The 22,117-nt window shown below is 45.0% G+C and overlaps 1 protein-coding gene across 3 annotated transcripts in view; it reads left to right on the forward strand.

The window, feature by feature from the left end:
- LOC119961939 (myosin light chain kinase, smooth muscle-like) overlaps nt 1–22,117 on the forward strand; it is a 552,422-nt gene that overhangs the window by 430,742 nt on the left and 99,563 nt on the right. For all 3 annotated transcript variants that reach the window (XM_038789529.1, XM_038789528.1, XM_038789530.1), the window contains 3 exons: nt 11,448–11,498; nt 13,591–13,718; nt 17,075–17,228. In XM_038789529.1, coding sequence (XP_038645457.1) covers nt 11,448–11,498; nt 13,591–13,718; nt 17,075–17,228 — 333 coding nt within the window. The remainder of the gene's footprint in view (nt 1–11,447; nt 11,499–13,590; nt 13,719–17,074; nt 17,229–22,117) is intronic.

Below are 22,117 nucleotides of genomic sequence, written 5' to 3' on the forward strand. Positions count from 1 at the left end.
ATATGTGCACCAGAAGCAAGTTTTCACTTTCTGCCAGATGTTTAATCTCATTTTCATTTGCTCACTTCATGATGATGTCACAACTGTGGCCTGATTCACGAAGCTTTGCCTGATCTATAAAATCCATTTTCCTTCAGAAGCATTGTGCAGAAAAATGCAGCAAGAATATTTTGAACCATTTGTGAAAGGGGCATTAGTTAATCTTGGTTCAGTTTTCTTTTGGTAACGCTACACTGTTTTCACAGAAATTCTCGATTCTGTCTGCCAACGACATAGCATGTTGAAGTCTTGTTAACTCATTCCAGAGGCCAATGATTGTAACAAAGAACCTCCCTCCCAAGAGCTAACACATCAGCCTTTAAGATTTGTATTCAAATGATTGATTACCTTGTTAATCCAACACATACAAATAATTTATAATTCTGCACATTTGTATCTGGATTAGTAGCCAACCTTTGAGGGCACCCTTGAGGCAATGAAGTGAACATCATAGAACATACAGTGCAGAAGGAGGCCATTCGGCCCATCGAGTCTACACCGACCCACTTAAGCCCTCACTTCCACCCTATCCCTCTAACCCAATAACCCCTCCTAACCTTTTTGGTCACTAAGGACAATTTATCGTGGCCAATCCACCTAACCTGCACGTCTTTGGACTGTGGGAGGAAACCGGAGCACCCGGAGGAAACCCACGCAGACACGGGGAGAACGTGCAGACAGCGGGGAATCGAACCTGGGACCCTGGAGCTGTGAAGCCACAGTGCTATCCACTTGTGCTACCGTGCTTCCCAATATTGAACATCTGACTGAACTGCGTGGATCTTGGAAAAACTGGTTTGATTTGCTGTCCCAGGTGAAGGGCCTTAACTAACCAATTTCTCAAGAGGAATCGGGGTCCAGATTGCATCTCATGTTTAAGGAAAGTGATGAGACCATCAATTCACAAGACACGTGATTGGAAGTGAACAGTGGTTTTAATAGTCTTATAGCTGAGCCTGCCTGCGACGAGATGAACTGGCAGCAGGCTCACGACTGCAGAGCTTGAAACTTCCGGTTAGTGGGAGGAGCCATGGGCGGAACCAAGGGTGGAGCCCAGTACAAACTCCTCATCTCCCCCTATGGTCAGAGCCGCGCAACGGCTCGTATACAGAACCCACAAAGACACAATACATATAATAGAACACAGTGTGAATTACTAGGTTTATAATTCACCACAGAAAGCATGGTCAGTATTCATGTTGAATTCCTAAAACATGTCAGAGAGCGTAGTTGAACAACAATGGTCTTGTTGACATTCCCAGAAACCTCGGACTTATCTTGAAACTGCCCTGGTAATTAGGATTCTCTCTGAGCAAAATATATTCTTAATATCCCATTGTGCAACTGTAGTTTCTGCCCTCAAGAAGGGAAACCCTAGTAAACTGAAAAAACACTAAAGAATCTAATTGATAGCAGTGGCTCTTAAGATGGTTCTTTCAGTTGGCACACTGCCTGTCCATGAACTATGAAGGTTCATGGGGCAATCAGAAAGGAACATATCAGAGTTTGGTATTGTAAGGCATTAGATCATGGAGTTAGGCCAGTGATGGATTCATTTCATCAATACTCTTAAGCTTTCAATTTAATACCCATTACGGGCCAATGAAGGAGACAAAATCTGTGCAGGTACATGCCACAATCTTGGGTTTTATTCAGGATGTGCATTCTCGCTCCAATATCCACATCTGGGTAAATTAATGATTCATAGACTCCATCTCAAAAGAGTAAAGATAAAGTGGGCAGAATTCTCCGCTCCCCACGACGCTTGGGAGAATAGCGGGAGGGCCTCCCGACACTTTTTGTGACCCCCCCGCTATTCTCTCCCCCCCCCCCCCCCCACGCTCGCCCCGTGCCCCGAATCGCCACTCGCCGTTTTTCACGGTGAACAGCGATTCTCCGAGGCCGATGGGCCGAGTGGCCGGCCGTTTACGACCTTTTCACGATGGCGGCAACTACACCTGGTCACCACCGTCGTCAAACGGGCGCCAGAAGCCCGTTTGGGGCTTCTAGGTGCCTGATAGGCACGGCAGTACCACGGCCGTGCCAAGGAGGGCAAAGGCCTGCGATCGGTGTCCACCGATCGCGGGCCGTGCGTCCAAAAGGGACACACTATTTTCCCTCCGCCGCCCCGCAAGATCAAGCCGCCACATCTTGCGGGGCGGCTGAGGGAAAAGACGCCAACCTGCGCATGCGCGGCTGCGTCATGCTTGGCGCGCGGCCTTGACGACGGTCGTCAAGGCCGCGCCGCCGAGACGCCCGGGGCCCCACTTCTAGCCCCGATGGGGGGGGAGAATTGGGTTCCGGGAGGAGGCACGGAGGCTGCCGTGGGTGACGGCCTCTTCCACGGCAGCCTTCCCGATTCTCCGCCAGGGCACAGGATGGAGAGGTTCATCTCCATCCTAACAGGATCTGCCTTCAGGCAATCAACGAGGCGAAGGCGATAACATCTGCCTGCGCACACATTACTAACCCCGGCTGGTCCGACACCCCGAATTTGACCTCCCGGGGGCCTGGGTCCAGTTTCATGTGCACCACTTTAGAGATTACCCTAAAAACCTCCTTCCAGTAATCCTCCAGCTTTGGACAGGACCAAAAGATATGAACGTGGTTTGCGCGGCTCCCCACAACGTTCACACACATCTTCTACCCCATCAAAGTGCTGGCTCATCCTCGCCCTTGTAAGGTGTGCTCTATCCACCACCTTCAGCTGTATCAGCCCCAACCTCGCACATGAGGTAGAGGCGTTCACCCTCCGGAGCACCTCACTCCAGAACCCCTCCTCCATACCCTCTCCCAATTCTTCCTCCCACTTTGAAATGAAAATCGCTTATTGTCACGAGTAGACTTCAATGAAGTTACTGTGAAAAGCCCCTAGTCGCCACATTCCGGCGCCTGTCCGGGGAGGCTGGTACTGGTACTTTGCCTTGATCCCTTCCAGTGCCGGCCATAGCATTTGACAATCTTCCAGCACTTCATGAAAGGAATGGGCCAGCTGAGACGCTAATCACACCTATGAACAGAAATCTCTCCGTCTACCACATGGCACATCAGCTAGCCTTTTCTATCTTTCTTTTTTGTTTTCTGAATTTGTGAAGCATTAGAACATAGAACGTAGAACATACAGTGCAGAAGAAGGCCGTTCGACCCATCCAGTCTGCACCAACCCGCTTAAGCCCTCACTTCCACCCTATCCACAGAACCCAATAACCCCTCCTACCCTTTTTGGTCACTGAGGGCAATTTATCATGGCCAATCCACCTGACCTGCACGACTTTGGAAATGCTGGTGAGCATTCTCCTTGAACTGTTGTATTTGTGTGCATTGTAGTTTGCTAATTGCATTTTAAACTTTCAGAGTGTAACCGCTGAGCTCAGCAATAAGTGGGGGCACCTTGAAAACTCAAGGTGACAGAACTAAACCTCTCTCAGCCGCATCATTGTCCTGGCACTCGAGTGTCCAACCTTGTGCATTTCTCACCCTGCAGTTTTGTGTTTTGCGGGACAAGGCACTTGTCACAAACATGAATACTTGCCGAGGTCACTGATACTCATTCCAAGCGGTGATTCCAGATCGGCAATAGAACCTCTGGAAGCACATGTTGTTGCTTTGGACAATGTGGAGGGGAACAATGGGATATCAGTGAGATGTACTGAAGCAGAAATGTGCTCATTATTAGCAATGACCTGTGCCCTTGAGGGCTCTGTGGTTTCTGAGCATTTTCATAGATCATAGAATTTACAGTGCAGAAGGAGGCCATTCGACCCTTCGAGTCTGCACCGGCCCTTGGAAAGATCACACCACTTATGCCCATGGCTCCACCCTCTCCCCTTAACCCTGTAACCCAGTAACCCCACCCAACGTTTGTTTTTAGCACTAAGGGCAATTTATCATGGCCAATCCACCTAACCTGCACATCTTTGGACTGTGGGAGGAAACCGCAGCACCCGGAGGAAACCCACGCAGACACGGGGAGAACATGCAGATTCCACACAGACAGTGACCCAAGCCGTAAATCGAACCTGGGATCCTGGAGCTGTGAAGCAACTGTGCTAACCACTGTGCTACCATGCTTTTGGATTTTGTGAGGGCCAAAGCCGGTCATAGGGGAACAGTAACTCTTTTAAAGATGTCTGGCAGGCAAGTGTTTGATATTGTCATGCTCAAGTGATTCACATCCATATTAAAATGAGGATAAATGAAGTCCAGGATCCTGAACTGAGACTACCTCATGTCAGTATGATTTGGAATAATGCACCACAAATGACTGAATGATCTATAAATGGATTCACAACAACGGATCATCATCCGCTGTATTGTCCCAAGTGTGAATTATCATATTCACTATCGATGTTCCACAAAGTGCGTTGTTGCATTGCTTGAGATGAATTCCGTTAAGGAGCCTTGTCACATTGAAGGCATAAAGCTACAAGCCCACTGGGGATTGATTGACAGCTCCTCGCTCTTGTGGTGTTCAGTTATGACTGGCATGCTGAAGAGGTGACCACCTTCTGATGTCTGATGCCAGATGTCCTCGTGCATTTAGCACCTCATTTGAGCAAGGACACCTGCCTCCCAAGCGTCATTGTCCTTCAGAGGATCGGGACAATGTGAGCCTGATGTGTAAGCTTGAAGTGTGTCACAATCCATACTGATGTTATCTACAAGGGTATCCCAACTTGGAACACCAGTTTACCAAGTTGTATAGTTTTGTTTTTTGAATGGGGTAAGTAGTCAAGTGAGACCCCAGTCATTGTGTAACAATTGTTAAAGATTATTTATTAAATGAAAGAAAAGACAAATGCACAAAATCCTGACTATATTACGCTAAGAGAATTAGAGATATGAATTACTACACAGGCATACAGTTAATGTAGAACATAACCCTTGGTCTGTGATCCCTGAACACCTTACGTCTTCTCTGTTTCCCCAAACAACATCCAAATTAAATAAAACTATAAGTTACCATACAATACAGGGATGGTAATCAAGTCTGGGAAATGTCTTGTCCCGGTTCAGTGAAGGTATCTAAACTGCCTTTACAAAGCTTTTCTGCACTGCTTTAGCTCTAAGACTGAGAAGCTGTTAGATGTAAAACATGATCTCCAAGCTGCTAGCTGGAAATTGGCTTGTCTGCTTCTGAGGATGCTGAGTATTGACAAGCCATCTTGCTTCTGAAGCTCCTGGCAATTATACCTTTGTTTCACTTTGATTCTGCCTTCAGTGTATTTGGCTGTCTGTCCCTATCAAATTCCTTGACTCTAGGTATCGCGTGCTGTATACCTCATTGATCTCCCAATCATCTGGTAAACTGTTTCTATTCATAAGCTTTTCACATCTGATTCTATCTAAGTGCCATCTAATCTCATTACTGGGAGAGATGCATCTCATCCAGCCTTTTGAATACTAGCTACTGCTGTCACTAGGCAGATTTCTACCTGTTGCTGAGCAGGTCGCATCCTATTATGTCTTGTTAAATTTGTGTTACTGCTGTGACTAGGCAAATTCATGACAAGTGCAAGAGTAAAATAGCAATACTGATGTCATGCTAGTGCATGATAGAGGGCACTCGTCATTCTCCTGGTGAAATCTGATGGCTATCAGGGCCCCGAGCGCATGCTTGCCTTGTCTAACTCATTCCATGGCCTTATTCTCTGCAGCCTCAGAATTGTCAAACTGATCACCCTCATCCCTTTTGAGGTCCTCCGGAGGAGAGGCTCAGCTGGAAAGTCGCCTACCCTTTGCAGCACCAGGTTGTGCAGCATGCAGCAAGCCAGCATGATCCGTGAAACCCTCTGGAGACTTTACTGGAGTAATACAGCAGATCTGTCCAGGCATCAGAATCGCATGATTGGATTCCTATGGTGTTCACCACCAGTGCCTGGATAGTGGTATGATCTTAGTTGTACCTTCTCTCTGCAGGAATCTGAGGCCTCTGCACAGGTATAATTAATGAAGTGCTTTGTGGTCTACCCTGTGCCACTGAGGAGTCGCTTCTGTAGGATCCTGTAGGGCCCCTCAAAGATGTCTGGGATCTGTGATCCACTCGAGATGTATGAGCCAATGATGTTTTCTGGGTCTCTGGTGAAAATTTGAATGCTCAGTTTCTTGTGGTCACAGACCACCTGAAATTGAGCTAATGGTAACCTTTCCAATTAATCTATTGCAGTGCCCGTTGCCATGGAGCTTTTATAGCCACATGAGTACAGTTGATGGCATGTTGCAATTGTGGGTCTTGGCAGAAAGGGTGTCTGTGACCTCATGAATGCTTGAGAGATCCCACAGAGGTTCCTGGAAGGAGCTCAGAAGTTCAGAGCAGCCATAACTTTCACAGCCACTGGCAATGGATGCCTTCCCAGTCTAGAATGTGGGTAATGTGTGTAACCAGATCCCTGGACATGCGGAGCCATCTGCAACACTAGTTCTCGCTCATCTGCAGATAAGATATATGAGCTCTGTAGACCCTGGGTCATGTGAGATGCCTATGCACAACATCTCCAGAGGTCCTCTTTCTATCAATGGCGCATCAGTGAATGTGAGTTCAAGGGCTTTATTCCCATGTCAGAGAATACTCACCCTGAAATGATGGCCAGTGTAAGGTATGTATCAAGGTCGGCTGACTAATCTCGATGTGATGAACAAGGTGCAGGTTGCCAGGTGCAAGTGGCTTATAGACATTGTGAAACATGTCATTCAAAATGCACACCGCCATGCCCGGATGATCCAGTGTTGTAGGGAGGTCGGGGTGGGGGGCAATACCAGTGAGCAGGCATTATAATGAGATGTAAATGTATTTAAATGACATTCATGATGTGCGGTGGTGGAAAATGCGGCCCATGATTGACGGGTGGAGTATGTAATTATGGCCCCATTTCACAATGACATGAAACCGATTTTTTGGCCTTCTCAAAATTTTTTATTCAAACATTATATTGAAGGCATTTTTCATGCATACAAAATCACAAAAATACAAATGCCAGCTGCGGCAACAGGTAACCGACAACTTGCCCTCCCTTCATCGCCCCACCCTCCAATCCCACTCAACCCACTGCCACCCCAGAGCCTGCCTCCTTTTATTTCAGCCTATCCCCCCAAACAAAACAAAACAAAACAAATAACCCCCCACTGACGACTCAATACTCCTTAAAGAAGTCAATAAACAGCTTCCACCTCAAGGTGAATATCTCCTCCACCACATGATTGGCGAACTTAACTTTTTCCAGATACAGAAATCTGCCAGGTCACTCACCCATACCACCTGTGGTGTCTCAGAGTCCCGCCAACCCAACAAAATTCACCTCCGGGCTATCAGAGAGACAAAAGGCCAAGACGTCGACCTCTCTCCCCACCTGAACTCCCGGATCTTCCGGCACTCCAAATATTACCACCTCCATACTCGGAACTACCTCCACCTCCCAGAATCTTAGACAATACAACCGGACATCCCTCCCCGAACTCCCTGACCCATGGACACACCCGAACATGTGCACATGATTCACCGTCCCTCTCGCACACTGGCCACACGTTTTCTCCACCCCATGAGGAACCGACTTATCCTGGATACCATCATGTGGGCTCTCTGCACCACCTTAAATTGGATGAGGTTTATCCTCGCGCACGACGAGAAATCATTCACCCACCGCAAGGCTTTCCTCCACACTCCAGCCCCCAACACCGCCCCCAACTCCTACTGCCACATGCACCGAATCTCCTCTATGGGAGCCCCTCCCTCTTTATCAGCTCCCTGTACATATCCAACTTTATCTTTCCCAATATCATCCTCAGACAATAACCTATCCTGCAGCACCGGGGGGAGGCACCGCCAGAAAGGACGACACCTCCTTCCTCACAAAGTTCCGAACCTGCAGTTATCTGGGGCAAAAGTCTCCCCAACCCGGCGGGGCGGGGGGTCCCGGCGTAGCGGAGTGGTGCCAGCCAGTCCAGCGTCAGGCCTCCCCAAAGGTGCACCTTTAGGGGCTAGGCCCGCGCCGGAGTGCCTCCCGCTCCGCCGACTGGCGCCAACGGCCTTTGGCACTACGCCAATCGTAATTGGGGCTGGCCGAAAGGCCTTCGCCGGTCGGCGTGAGTCCGTGCATGCGCCGGAGCGTCAGCGACCGCTGACGTCACCACCGGTGCATGCGCGGTAGGGGGGTCTCTTCCGCCTCCGCCATGGTGGAGGCCGTGGCGGCGCCGGACGAAAAAGAGTGTCGCCACGGCACTGGCCCGATTCATGGGCCCCGATCGCGGGCCGGGCCACCGTGGGGGCACCCCCCGGGGTCCGATCGCCCCGCCCCCCGGGGGCCCGCACGCAACACCAATCCCGCCGGCACAGAGGTCGTTTAAACCACGCCGGCGGGAGGGCCCGCCGATCGGCGCGTGGGGCATGCCGACCAGCAGGGCGTGATTCCCGCCCCCGCCGATTCCCGGGTGGTGGAGAATTCCGGCCACAGTGGGGGCGGGATTTACGCCAGCACCGGGCGATTCCCCGACCCTGCGGGGGGTCGGAGAATTCGGCCCCTGAACCTATTCCCTTTGGTAGCTGATATGTCTCCTCGAATTCTTCCAGGCCCGCAAACCTTTCCACCACCCCTGGAACCTCGCAGCCTTCTCAGAATATTTTCCACTCTGCAAGCCACAACGCCAGCCGCAAAATTGACAGAAAATCCGGGCCTTTGTCTTCACAGTGGTGTATTTCACTCACTCATACTAATGCTTTTCTGAACAAATATCTCTGAAAAAAGTAGTTTTATGCTTACAAGATTCTCTCATTCAGTCTGGTAAGTATGGGCTGGATTTTGGCCAGCAAGGTAGGAAACTCATGTTGGAAAATTTCACAACTCGCTGGACCCACTCAGTAAAAAATGCCCCAAATTGCAAGATTTTCACTCCGGAGAAGTGAGTGTGGGATTGAGTCAGAGTGCAGGTGCTGACTGTCAGCTGCAGCTACTTTTATTGTACAGTTTACAGAGCAGGACATTTAAAACAAAAACTTAAGAACATAATAGTTAAACAGGCATTATCCACACTTCAAGAGCTTTGCAAGTTCAGGCCCTCAGCATTTTCACATCTCATTTCAAAGACCATGCCATTAACAGTGTAGCACCCCACCAGCAATACATTGAGTTGCAACCCAGAATTTTGTGCATGAGTCTCTAGTGTGGGGCTTGCATCTGCAACCTGACTCGGTGGTAATATGGTACCACTGAGTCACAGCTGCCACCGTGCCAAATAGGTGGGTGTAGAGGAGGATCTGGAGCAGGAGAGAGAAGTGGCAAGGGGGAGCTGTTTAAGGAGAGTGATCTAACAGGCGGAATGGAAAATACCACCACAAGTGGCCAGTGCCCCCCCCCCCGGCGATTCTGCAGACCCCGATGGGCCGAGCGGCCGCCCGTTTTTGGCTGGTCCAGCCGGCGTGAAATAAACAAGGTCCATACCAGCAGGACCTGGCTCTGAGGGCGGCCTGCGGAGTCCTCAGGGGGGTGCGGGGGGATCCGGCCCAGGGGGGGCCTCAATGGTGGTCTGGCCCGCAGTCGGGGTCCACCGATTTGCGGGCAGGCCTGTGCCGTGGAGGCACTCTTTCCCTCCACACCGGCCTCCGTAAAGCTCCGCCATGGCCGGCGCAGCGAAGAAACCCCTTGCGCATGCGTAGGGATCACGCCAGCGGTTCTGCGCATGCGGCAGAACACGATGGTGCACCCGCGCGTGTGCCAACTCACGCCGGCAGGCGGAGGCCCTTCGGTGCTGGTTGCCACGGTGCCAACCACTCCAGCGTCAGCCTAGCCCCCGGAAGTGCGGAGGATTCCGCAACTTCTGGGCAGCCCGACGCTGGGGTGGTTCACGCCACTCTTTGGCACCGGTACGGCTCGCCCACCGGTTGGGGGAGAATCCCGGCCTTAGTATCTGTCTTTACCAAAGAAGAAGATTTTGCCAAATTCACAATGAAAGAGGAGGTAATTGAGATACACTGCTGAATGGTTAAAAATTAATGAAGAGGTACTATTGGAAAGACTGGTTGAACTTAATGTAGAGTCACCAGATCTGATGGAATGCATTCTAGGTTGTAGAGAGAAGTAAAGGTGGAATTTTTGGAGGTTCTGTCCATAATGTTCCAATCCTCCTTCGACAGAGAGGGCTAGAGAATTGATTTCCATGATACCTATATATAAGTGACTTGAACTGGTGTATCCAGAGCACAATATCAGAAGTGTAGAAGATAGTGTTCGACATGGTCAGGCTGATGGCCAATTGAAATTTAATGCAGAGGAATGTGAAATGGTACTTTTGGGAGGAAGAATGAAAAGATGCAATGTAAACTGATGGGTGCAATTCTAAAGGAGGTGCCGGGTCAGAGGGAGTTGGGGGTATATGTGCATAAATTGTTAAAGGACAAATTGAAAGAAAGCTTAAAAAGCATATGGGATTCTGAGCTTCATAAATTGAGGCGTATGCTACAATAGCAAGAAAGTAATGATGAACCTTTCTAAAACACTGGTTCTTTCTCAACTGGAGTATAGACATGATGGGCCGAACAGTCAGTTTAGTAAATCCTGTGCAACCCTATGTAGGTTTTTGTAGTTGACGTTTTTCACAATTTCCTAGGTTTTGAGGAACCAAAAGACAACAGAAAATACATTTTCTTTCATCAATTTATTGTCAATTCTGAGATAGTGCTATTTCATTTAAGGACAGTCAATCTAAGAGTGCTGGAATTTAAAATTCATAGTGCTTTTTGCAATGTTTTGAAATAAATTAATCTGAGTGACATGTTTCCAATTGAAGAAAGCTGGATTATATGAACAGAAATAGGCCATTTTGCCCTTCCAGTCATTTCCGCAATTCAATGAGGCCATGGCTGATCTGCAACTTAACTCCATATTTCGTGATACCTTAACACAAAAGTTACAGAAGCAGACAGTGCAAATCCTTAAAATGCCAATGAATGCCCTTTTGAATTGATCGCTTGAAAGGAGAAGTTGATGATGGCAGTGTCCTTATTGCAGTGTTGAGCCAGTCAATGACTGAACTCTGAAAAGAGCACTAATCTAAATCCTCCTTATGGCCTCTATGCACATTTGCTTTTCATCAAAATTAATTTGGATGGAACCAGTTTTCATCACATCAAGAAGAAGATGGTCATCTGGAAGTCTGAACCATGCTGCAAATATAGTTCGACAAGACCCGTGACACTGATCTTTTGGATGGCAAGTCAGCCCTAATAATGGTCCCTGTATAATTTAAATGTAATCAAAACACCATTTTAATTGTTTATAATTGTATGTTTGATCACTGAGTGAGCAATGATATTAGTCTGAGGCAAATACCTTCCATTGGATTAACATCCGAATGCTGGACAGTCTGTCAATTTATTTTAAGATGTTTTGTATTCAGAAATGCTTTTTAATTTCTTTCAGTTGAGGCCACCATAAAAAAGAAACCAACTCCTAAAACTCCCCCCAAACCAGGTAAGTTTAACTTTCCTTTTATTTTTTAACCAAACTGACGAGCAACATTTTGTTCATTCTCAAGACAGTGGAGTCTAGCGTTTTGCAACCTGTGTCATTCCAAAACTTTTGCTAACACTTCCCTTCCCTGGCCAGGGCCTTCAACCTTGTAAGTAAAGGAACTCTAATATCATGAGCCGTTCCTTATTTTTTACATATTTGTAGTTGTTTTGGAAAATTGACCTTAACATATACCAGCTGCCGAATAATTTTCAATTGATCAAACAAGAAACTTACATTTCTCCAACTATTTCCTACTTTCGTTATCAGATCAACAGAAAATGCTCATGCAGTCAGCTGGGACCCTCTGGGGTATTTGTTTATTAAATCTAGCATGAGCTTTTGAACTTAAGGGAATGAAGCCAGAAAGTTCAAAAGTAAACTTACTGAGACTAAATTAAGATGTTTTAATACAGGTATGTGGGTCAGTCATGTAATAATTAAGTATTTTTTTGTAGTTAATGAATTTAATCAACGGTAGAGGGAAGGTTTACTGAAATTAAACAAATAGAAAAACATGTGGAAATCTGAGCTAAAATTGGAAATGTGTAGCATATTAGTCAGCATCTAAAATAGAAGTTGAAAGTTTAGAGATTTTATAAACGTCAGAGCTGATGATGTTCAATGAAATCCATGCTTTTCACATGTGACTGAGAGTTTTTGGAGACAAATTAAAACCAATGCATTGCATGCTTAGCTCTTTGATGGTTCCTTTTTTTTGGCAATACTTTTCATATCTTTTTTAAATTCCTGTAATATTGGTATCACTGGCAAGTATGGGATTTATTACCAACCTTGTCGCCCTTGACCAAGTGTTGGTGATCCTTCTTGAAGCAGTTTGATACAAATGGGTGACTTAATTGGTCATTTCAGAGGGAATGGAACCACATTTGTGTCGGACTAGAGTCACATACTTGGTAGGGAAATAAGTGAACTATTGGCTATCCAACCACTTCATTGCTACCTTATAGTGGTACCAGATTTTTATTTCCAGGTTTCTTAAAAAGTGAAATCACTGTCAAACTGCTACAGTTGGAAATGAACTCACGTCCTCTTGCTTACTAATCTAGGCCTCTGGATTGTTAATCCAATTTCTCTGCCTATGTACTGGGATTTCTTATTTCTCAGTATACTTTGTCAAAATATAACCTTACTCCAAATCCTAGTGTTCTAAAAGAGACTAGTTACATGAAACAGCTACTATTCACAATCCAGCGGAGAAAATCAAAAAGGTCCAATTCTGCTGAGCAAATTCATCAGGGCATGAGAGATTATGAATGAATATAGCGTCACAATGTGAGTGTAGTGAATAATACATTAAAAGGCATGTCCTATTATCATGTTATTATGAATTATTTTGTTACAGAAATACTCAAACACATGTTTGCTAAATCATATTTTACTATCTTTTTTTATACAAGACTTGCACAATAAACTTGATATATAGCATTGCTTGGCAGTGCATAAAGCAGTGCCTAAATAGGACTGTTTATTTTATCACTTGTAATGTCAGAGTTATATTTTGATGAAAATAAAGGTTGCATTTGATTTTGATAGATTAAAAGAAACAGCAACAATAGCTCTAAAATGTCAGTTCAATATTCAAAGGCAACTTGCTCATCTTTACATTAACAAGCCAGCAAAGATTGTGATATTGGTTTCTTTGCTCAAAGTATTATGAGGTTGTTTAATAAATAGATCAGACACTCTAATCTGGAACAAACTGCCTGATTATAATCATTAAACGTTTCCGGGTTCTGTTGCTTCGAGTTTTGAACACAACTGTTCTGAAACCTTTTCATAATAATTGCAAATAATTTTTTTTGAGGATCACATTCTTATTTTCAATGAGTAAATCATCCAACTGGAAGGTTGAACTGTTAATACTGCTTAAAATCATGAATTAAGGCCCAAAATATCATTACGGGTGTTTTATAAACTTGTCCAGTTATATTAACACACTCAATATTTTCCTGAATATATGATCATGAAATTCGAGATAGCATTCAACCAATTTTTCCTTATCTTTCACTATGATGTTCATTTCCAACAGCTATTCCACCACAGATCGTTCAGTGTCCAGGAAGCATGAAAGTCCATGCTGGAGAATCTGCAGAACTATTTTGTAAGCTTGCTGGAACACAACCTCTCAGCTACACGTGGCTAAAGTTTAGAAAACAGGTAATGTTTTATTCTTTCATTTAGTATTTACATTTTCTGAAAGAAAGGGCTCAACTGCTAGGTCCACTCCAGAAGGAGGAGATTAGTGCACGTTGTTGACTAGTCTAATATAATATATAAAATTGGAGAAATGTTAGCTCAGAAGAAGCCCCATCAACCTTGTTCCTGATGAGTATAAAACCAAGGGACAGGTTAAGGGGCAGACCGTTTAAGACTGAGATGAGGAGGAGTCTCTTCATTCAGCAGGTGGTGAATCTTTAGAACTCAAGCCCAGAAACAATGGAAGTTCAATCATTAAGCATGTTCAAGATAGCAATCAAGAGATTTCTGGAGACGAATGACATCAAGAGATATGGGGGGGGTGCAGGGAAGTAGTATTCAGGTAGATGGTCAGCCATGAATTAATTGAAAGGCATTGTAGGTTGGATGGGCTGAATGGCCTGCTCCTGTTCCTATGTACCAGTGCTTGCTTTGTATCAGATTTGCCTCTTTTTTAAATTTAGAGTGCCCAATTCATTTTTTCCAATTAAGCTGCAATTTAGCATGGCCAATCCACCTACCCTGCAGATTACATATATAGATTACATAGAATTTACAGTGCAGAAGGAGGCCATTCGGCCCATCGAGTCTGCACCGGCTCTTGGAAAGAGCATCCTACCCAAGATCAACACCCTATCCCCATACTGAGTAACCCCACCCAACACTAAGGGCAATTTTGGACACTAAGGGCAATTTATCATGGCCAATCCACCTAACCCGCACATCTTTGGACTGTGGGAGGAAACCGGAGCACCCGGATGAAACCCACGCACACACGGGGATGTGCAGACTCCGCACAGACAGTGACCCAAGCCGGAATCGAACCTGGGACCCTGGAGCTGTGAAGCGATTGTGCTATCCACAATGGGGTGAAACCCATGCAGACATGAGGAGAATGTGCAAACTCTACATGGACAGTGACCCAGGGCCGGATCAAACCTGGGACCTCGACGCGTGAGGCAGCACTGCACCAACATGCTGCCCTAGATTTGTCTCTCTAAATCCCATTTCCACACTTTGTCCCCAGATATTCAATAATTTATTTTCTTATGTATTTTTTAACTGTTATATAACACTGTCTTCTACTTTGTACAAAATATGCAGGATGTAAATTGTGCTGTTTGCAAAGCATTTCAGTAGATATTGGGCGAGATTCTCTGGCCTCCGCGCAGTATTTCTCGGTGGCGGGAAACGGCCCACTGTTGACTAGCAGTGGGATCTTCTGGTCCTACCACTATTAATAGGATTTCTCATTGAATCCACCCCACACTGCTGGGACTGGAAGATCCCTCCAGCATGAACAGCTAGAAGATCTCACCCATTACACATTTGGACACAAGAAGAAATCAGTATAATAACAATTTTTTTTAGCAAACAATTTTATTGAGGTATTTTAGGCATTTAGAAAAAGTGACATTGTACAGTACAAAAAAAAGAAGTCAAGACACAAATTAAACATAGTGCAAACCACGGCTCTGTTCACGCACCGACCTGCCTCAATATCCCCCTACTCTACTCTATTCTACCCTTGACACCCCCACCTCCTGTGTAAGCTGATGCTTACACCTCTGTGAAGAAGTCAATAAATGGCTGCAACCTTCGGGCAAACCCTAATAGCGAACCTCTCAAGGCGAAATTGACTTTCTCCAGGCCAAGAAAGCTCACCATGTCCGATAGCCATACCTCAGCCCTCGGGGGCTTTGAGTCCCTCCATGTTAACAATATTCGTTGCCGGGCTACCAGGGAAGCAAAGGCCAGAACGTCGGCCTTTCTCTCTTCCTGGATTCCCAGGTCCTCCAAAACCCCAAAGATTGCCACCTCAGGGCTCATTACCACCCCAGTTTTCAATACCCGGGACATGACATCTGTGAATCCCTGCCAATACCTCCTGGGTTTAGGGCATGACCAGAACATGTGTACATGGTTAGCTGGCCCTCCGGCGCATCTAGCACACTTATCCTCCAGCCCGAAGAATCTGCTCATTCACCATGGAAGCCGGTTTAGCTCATTCACCAGGGTCATTACACCTCAGGAGAGGGGCACAATTGAGAAGGTGGAGCCTTCATGGATAACCTCAGCCAGTACGGGAAATTAACCCACACTGTTGGCATCGCTCCATATCTAGAACTAGCTGTCTAGCTAACTGAGTTAACCTTATAATAATCTACACAGAATGTTTCTAATACCAGCAATAATTTGTATTGGTGTTTTGGAATACCCAAGGCACTAAGGAACAAACACAGGAACCATTTGTGTTGTCAGAAAACACTTGGGGAAAGAGTAAAATTGGGCAAGGGCGAGGAAGCAAGAAATTAGTTTCAAAAAAGACTTAAGCCTTGTAAGAGCATGGAGATATCGAAAGAATTTGTGAAATAATATGGGGTCAGCACTGAAGTAAGAGGGGGCTGACAGGCAACAGGAAGATGAGAAGATGGCAGCTGTAGATGACCATCCAAATGGTCTTGATCACATTGACAAAATCTTCCTCATATTTGGCTCTGAAGTGAGGATGGAGCAGGAAGATATAAGAGGTCAGAGGAGATGATTTGCCATTGAGAAGAGGGGTCTGAAATTGTCCTTATCCTCCAGAATTTGTATCTTGTATTGGGTAAAGTATCAAATCCACAAACTATTTCTTCAGATAGGAATTTGTAGGTCGCACAATACAGTCCTCCATAATAAATTAATTAATGTAGCATTAAAATGCCAGTGCCAAGTTTATGCTATCATTTACAATAAAAAATCAATTAAAATTTTGCTTTGGACTGCAGTTGATAACCTGTTTTGAAGTATTTTGATGACATAGTTAAACTTGTAAAGATGAGGTTTTGCAGTGTTAAGCAATGTAATATTTTGGTAATACTACTAATTTTTAGCAACACTTCTTAAGGTTAAGAAAGTATAAACCCATTTAATGCAGTTCAGTTACAGCTGTCATCAGGTTGAGTAGAATATGAAATTCAGGCACCAGAGGTAAAAACTGACTCCATCACCCAATCCTTTAAATTGAATTATTAATTAAATAGTGGTTTTCGATTTTATGAATGGAGCTGCGTATGTTGGCTTCAGACACCTCTCACACCAAGGATGTGTTGCTGCTGCTCAAGAGCTTGGCCTGCCTGTAATACATCTCCAAAAATCACAATTGTGTTGCCTGGCGTACAATAGCAACAGGCGAAGCATCCTGTCACCACCATGTGCTCAAACCGTTGCCCTCATGGTATGCAGGCTTTGTGATGAACCTGGAATTTTGTCCAAAATGAAGATTCAAAATAAAAGGTTTCTAAAGCCATCCAATATTTTGTTTCTCATTTCAGATTAAGGAAATTGATCGCATAAAAATCGAGAATACAGACTGCAGCAGTAAACTAATCATCTCTTCAACAAAGTTTGAAGACTGTGGCTGTTACTATTTACTTGCAGAAAACAAGATAGGAAGCAAACAAGTTCAAGTTAACCTCACAGTTGTCGGTAAGTCGATTAAGTCGTGCCTGATAACGTCCTCACTGTGTAGTTTTAACAAATTCATAAATGCAATGCTTGTTAAGGTGGTTACGAATTCATTAACACGGATTTACCCAGGAAACTATAGGGATATATATGTAACAGTGATATGTGTGTTAAACAACTTGCTTCAACCCTTATAAGAAAAAGCATCTTTGTTTCAGAATACTTTTGGAAAAAAAAACTTGTCACATTTTACACAATTAGAAGAAGCTAGGCCGGTCGATAATTATTTCAAGCAGAAAACATGTACAATCATCTGTATAAAAATCCTTGTTGAACTTCAGCGAACGAACTCTCTGAAAGGCAATGGCTGAGATTTTTGCCACGATGGACGATGGAGAGCCCTTCCTTCATGGTGAAAATGGCCCGAATCTGGAAGTCTCACCCCTAAACATGGCACCTACCATTTTCACCAGAGCAGGAATGGGCCCTGGTCAGGATTTATGCCTGCAGATTTCCCAAAGGCAGCTGCCCACAGAAATCAGCAGCTGCCTCCACTTGTGTGAACTTGGTGTGAGAGGTGTCTGAGATCCAACTTGTACAAGTTAAACCTGGGAGGAGACAGTCTGAATTTTGTCTATTTGTTTGGATAGCCTTTTGGAGAGGGAAGTTACTCCTTTGGATATGGTCTCAGGGCACCGTTGGGGAGGTCAGGTACCCTTTTGATTTTCTAATAGGTATGAATGTGCATAAAAAGTGCATAATTTCATTGGAGTTGTGAAAATAATTGGAACTGTCAAAAACAACTGTCAAAAGAACAGCACGATGACACAGTGGTTAGCACTGCTGTCTCACGGTGCCGACGACCTGGGTTCGATCCCGGCCCCAGGTCACTGTCTGTGTGGAGTTTGCGATTTCTCCCCGTGTCTGCGTGGGTCACACACCCACAACCCAAAGATGTGCAGGGTAGGTGGATTAACCACTCTAAATTGGCCCTTAATTGGAAAAAAAAGAATTGGGTACTCTAAATTTTTTACAAACAACTCAAAGGTGTCAAGATGAACTGACAAGAGGAGCCATCAAGCTGCTAAGACATTTAGAACTCCTACCCTTCAACTCTTTGAAAAAAAACTGTCTATGGTATTAAAAATAAATTACTATTCCACTCTGTCTGTGACATAAGCTTTTGGGTTTCCATTCAAGGATAAATGTTGCATGATTGAAATTGTCACAGTAGAGTGGCCTGTCATTTCACAATTTGATTAACAGCATCAATTGGTTCAGGACTCTTTGAAATGGGACTATGAATATCAATGCTTGTTTTTATGATGGATTTGACAATTGAATGAACAATTCAATTGTTCCACAAGTGGAGTCCAGTCGTGATGGTGACTTGGGGGTCTTGGCCATTGGAAACCCCCGGATGGTCGGGAACAGGGCTGGGAACTTTCTCTTTAGTTGGGAACTCTCCCAGGGACCCTGCCAGCCTGGCATTGCCACCCTGGCAGCCTGCCAGTACATGCAGCATGCAGCGCCAAGAAACACCCCACTAAGCACGCCGTTCAGCAGACTTTAACTCAGGTCCACTGAATCAGGCCCAACATTGTCTCTGTCTGTGTACAAGGTTCTCACAAAGTAAATCACTTACCTTTCATTCTGGATGAATTTCTCTCCCTTAATTTCTATTTGAAACATTCAGATAAAACTGGAATACTGTTTTTATTCAAATACATGAATTGTGTCATAGTTCACAGTGTTAAATCAGGAAGATAATCAGTTATTAAAATGTTTGCAAGCTCAGCTAGCTGTTTTCGTATTATTCAGAGATTTCTGTCTTATAAATGAAAACTATTTGCAATTATATTCAACAGTATTTTATATATCCATCTTAACAATTACAACGTGAACTAATACTTCCTAATGATACTTGTTGGTATTCTGGCAATATTGAAATAGAGGAGGCCATTATGTACCTCAAACCTGTTCTACCATCAATCTGATCACCGTTGATCTGTATCTCAAATCTATTTATCCGCTTACCTTCAATATCCTTTGATATGCTTACCTGACTGAAATATATTGATCAAAGGCTTGAACATTTCAATTAACCACACTCACAGTTGTTGCAGACTCAGTTCCTGATTTCTAATACCCTTTGAATGAAGAAGTGCTTTTTGATTTTACACCTCAGTGGTACTCCTAAGCTGAATGTTAAGACATGCCCCCTCGTCTCTCAAAGTTTCCAATATTAATTTTGAATACCTTGATTTGATTACCTACTCAACCATCGAAAAGAATACAAACAAAGGGGTGATTTTTCACTCCAAAGTCAGGAGTGCAGAGTTGTGAAATTTCTCAACTTCCCAAACCCAACTAAAGAGAAAGTTCCCTGAACGATGGATTTTCATTCTGGGGGAACAGAGGGCAGACGGCTAACTAGAGTCAGGGTCACTGACCCCGGAAACAGTGTGGAGTCAGCCATAGAGGCTGCCAAATTAAGAGCCAGGTTGTTTAAAAAGCCCACCTTATTTCTCTGGGACTTTCCCCAGTTGTAATAAAACAATAAAATAAAAATTGTCCTCATCACTCCCATTCCCACATGCTCCTCATGCCCCATCCTTTCCAATTCATGCCACCTCATACTGTTCATCTTTCCCCAGGTCAACCCGTGCACCCACCTACCCACCATGTCCCCTCATAACTTCATGCCAATCTACACCCCATTGTCCACCCATGTCTCCTCACACTCTCCATTTCAACCTATGCCCTCTGCCTACTCCCCTTGGCTCTTTATAGCCCCTGTACTAACTGAGTGTCAACTCATGCACTCACATCCTTTTCATCTTCCATGCCATCTTATCCAGTATCCAATGAGGGCAGACCTCAGGTGCCATGTCAAAATGAAATAAAGAAAAGTTCCAAGTGCCTATTACAGATTTCACTATATTTTTAAAAAGCACTCATTGCTAAATGCCATTCAATACATTTAACTTATTTTAAGCATTTAATCGTCTCTAAAATTAGGCAAGTCCTTCAAGTACTGAATCCCTTATTAAAACAAACATTTATACTCATAGCCCCACATCAAAGACAGTTACTCTCCTCGTGACCACTTGGATGTGTTGATCAAAGAATTTACAGGCCCACCACTGTGATAATGATAGGTTGTGGAAGCAGTCAAACAAATAATACTATATTGATGGCACTCAGGCTTATGTCAACAACATCAATTGAAATTGCAAACACTTTTTTGGCAATTGAGGCTGGCTGCTTTTTTGCCCCAAACATTTATAGAGCAGGGGATTTAAATTATTTGACAGTTCCACAGACTTTATTCACTTTTTGCCATATTCATGTCTACTGTTAATAATCCCAAAGGGTACCATGACATCTCCAAATAGCTTTGGAAAGTTTAGATCATTTCATCAAATGGCTAAAGCTTGTAAATCATGCCTCGGAAGCCTGGGTGACCAAAAATGATTCTGTTTGAAGGCAGCTGCACTTTTATATGTGAAACTGCCACTCTGAGCCACAGATGTGTGAAAAGCATCTAGACCCCAATCCCTGCCTGCCCCTCCCCCCAACTCTGTTCTCCCCCCACATCCAGTGGAAATGGTGGATGTAGTCCAGGGTCAGGATTCCTGGAGTCAGGGCCTTGGCACTATTCTGTCGAAGCAAAGAACCCTTTCAGCTTTTTAAAAATTCAGACCAAAGTTAATTCAACCTGTTCTAATTATTTAAACCTTTAAACATTGGTATCACTAAGGTGAATCTGCATTGTCTCCAATCTAAAGCTAACCTATGTTTCCTGAGGTTTGATGCCCAAAATGAAAAACTACTTTCGATGTTTTCTGCCAAAGGTTTTGTACAACTGAAACATCACGTCTTCATTTCTGAATTTCAATCCCCCTTAAGATAAAGCCAACGTTCCATTGATACTTCTGATTGTTTTTTTGTACTGGTGAGCCTGCTTTAAATTGTGGAAATGGTCACCTTAATAAGTTTCCTCCTCCACAGTTCCAAACTTTGCATCAAAGTGAATCCACTTACTTTCTGTTTTGTTCATTCACGGGATGTGCTCATCATTGACTAGGTCAGTATTTTTTTGCCCATTCCCAATGGTCCTTTAGAAGGTGATGTTGAGCTGCCTCCTTGAACCACTGCAGTCCATATGTTGTAGGTACATCCACAGTGCTGCTAGGGAGAGAATTCCTGAATTTTGACCGAGCGGAAATGAAGGAACAGTGTCATATTTCCAAGTCAAAGTGGTGTGCGAATTGGAGAGGAACTTGTAGTTAATGGTGTCTTTCTCACAGCAGAAGTCAGAGGTTTGGGAGATGCCATGGAAGAAGCCTTGGCAGAGTGCTTGTAAAAGGTACACAATGGGCGCGATTCTCCCGAGTTACGAAAAATCGGGAAGCTGGCGTCAAAAGCGTTTGACGCCAGCCTCCGCCCCCCCGACCAGGAACCGATTCTGCTCCCCGGTCAGGGCTAGCATCGCGCGGCCGTGAACTCCGGCATCGCGGGCTTAACGAATTTCGTTAAGCCCGCTAGCCAAAGTTAGCGACGGCTGACGCGTCACATGACGTCAGCCGCGCATACGCGGATTGGACGACTCCAACCCACGTATGCGCGGATGACGTCATCACGCATATGCGCGGGCCGGTATGCCCCTCAGCCGCCCCGCGAATGGATCCAGCGGGGCGGCGGAGGGAGAAAGAGTGCGCGGGTTAAGTACCCGCTGCGATCGCGGGCCCATGGCACCCTTGGCACGGCCGTACCACGGCCGTGCCAATCGGTGCCATGGTTCCCCAGATCAGGACTTTACGGCCGTTTTTACGAACGGTCAGACCAGGTGTGTTTTACGTTCATAAAAATGGCCGTAAAGGCCTTGGAAATCGGCCCATCGGCCA

The sequence above is a fragment of the Scyliorhinus canicula genome, chromosome 2 (assembly GCF_902713615.1).
Source record: "Scyliorhinus canicula chromosome 2, sScyCan1.1, whole genome shotgun sequence".
In the NCBI taxonomy this organism is placed as follows: Eukaryota; Metazoa; Chordata; class Chondrichthyes; order Carcharhiniformes; family Scyliorhinidae; genus Scyliorhinus; species Scyliorhinus canicula.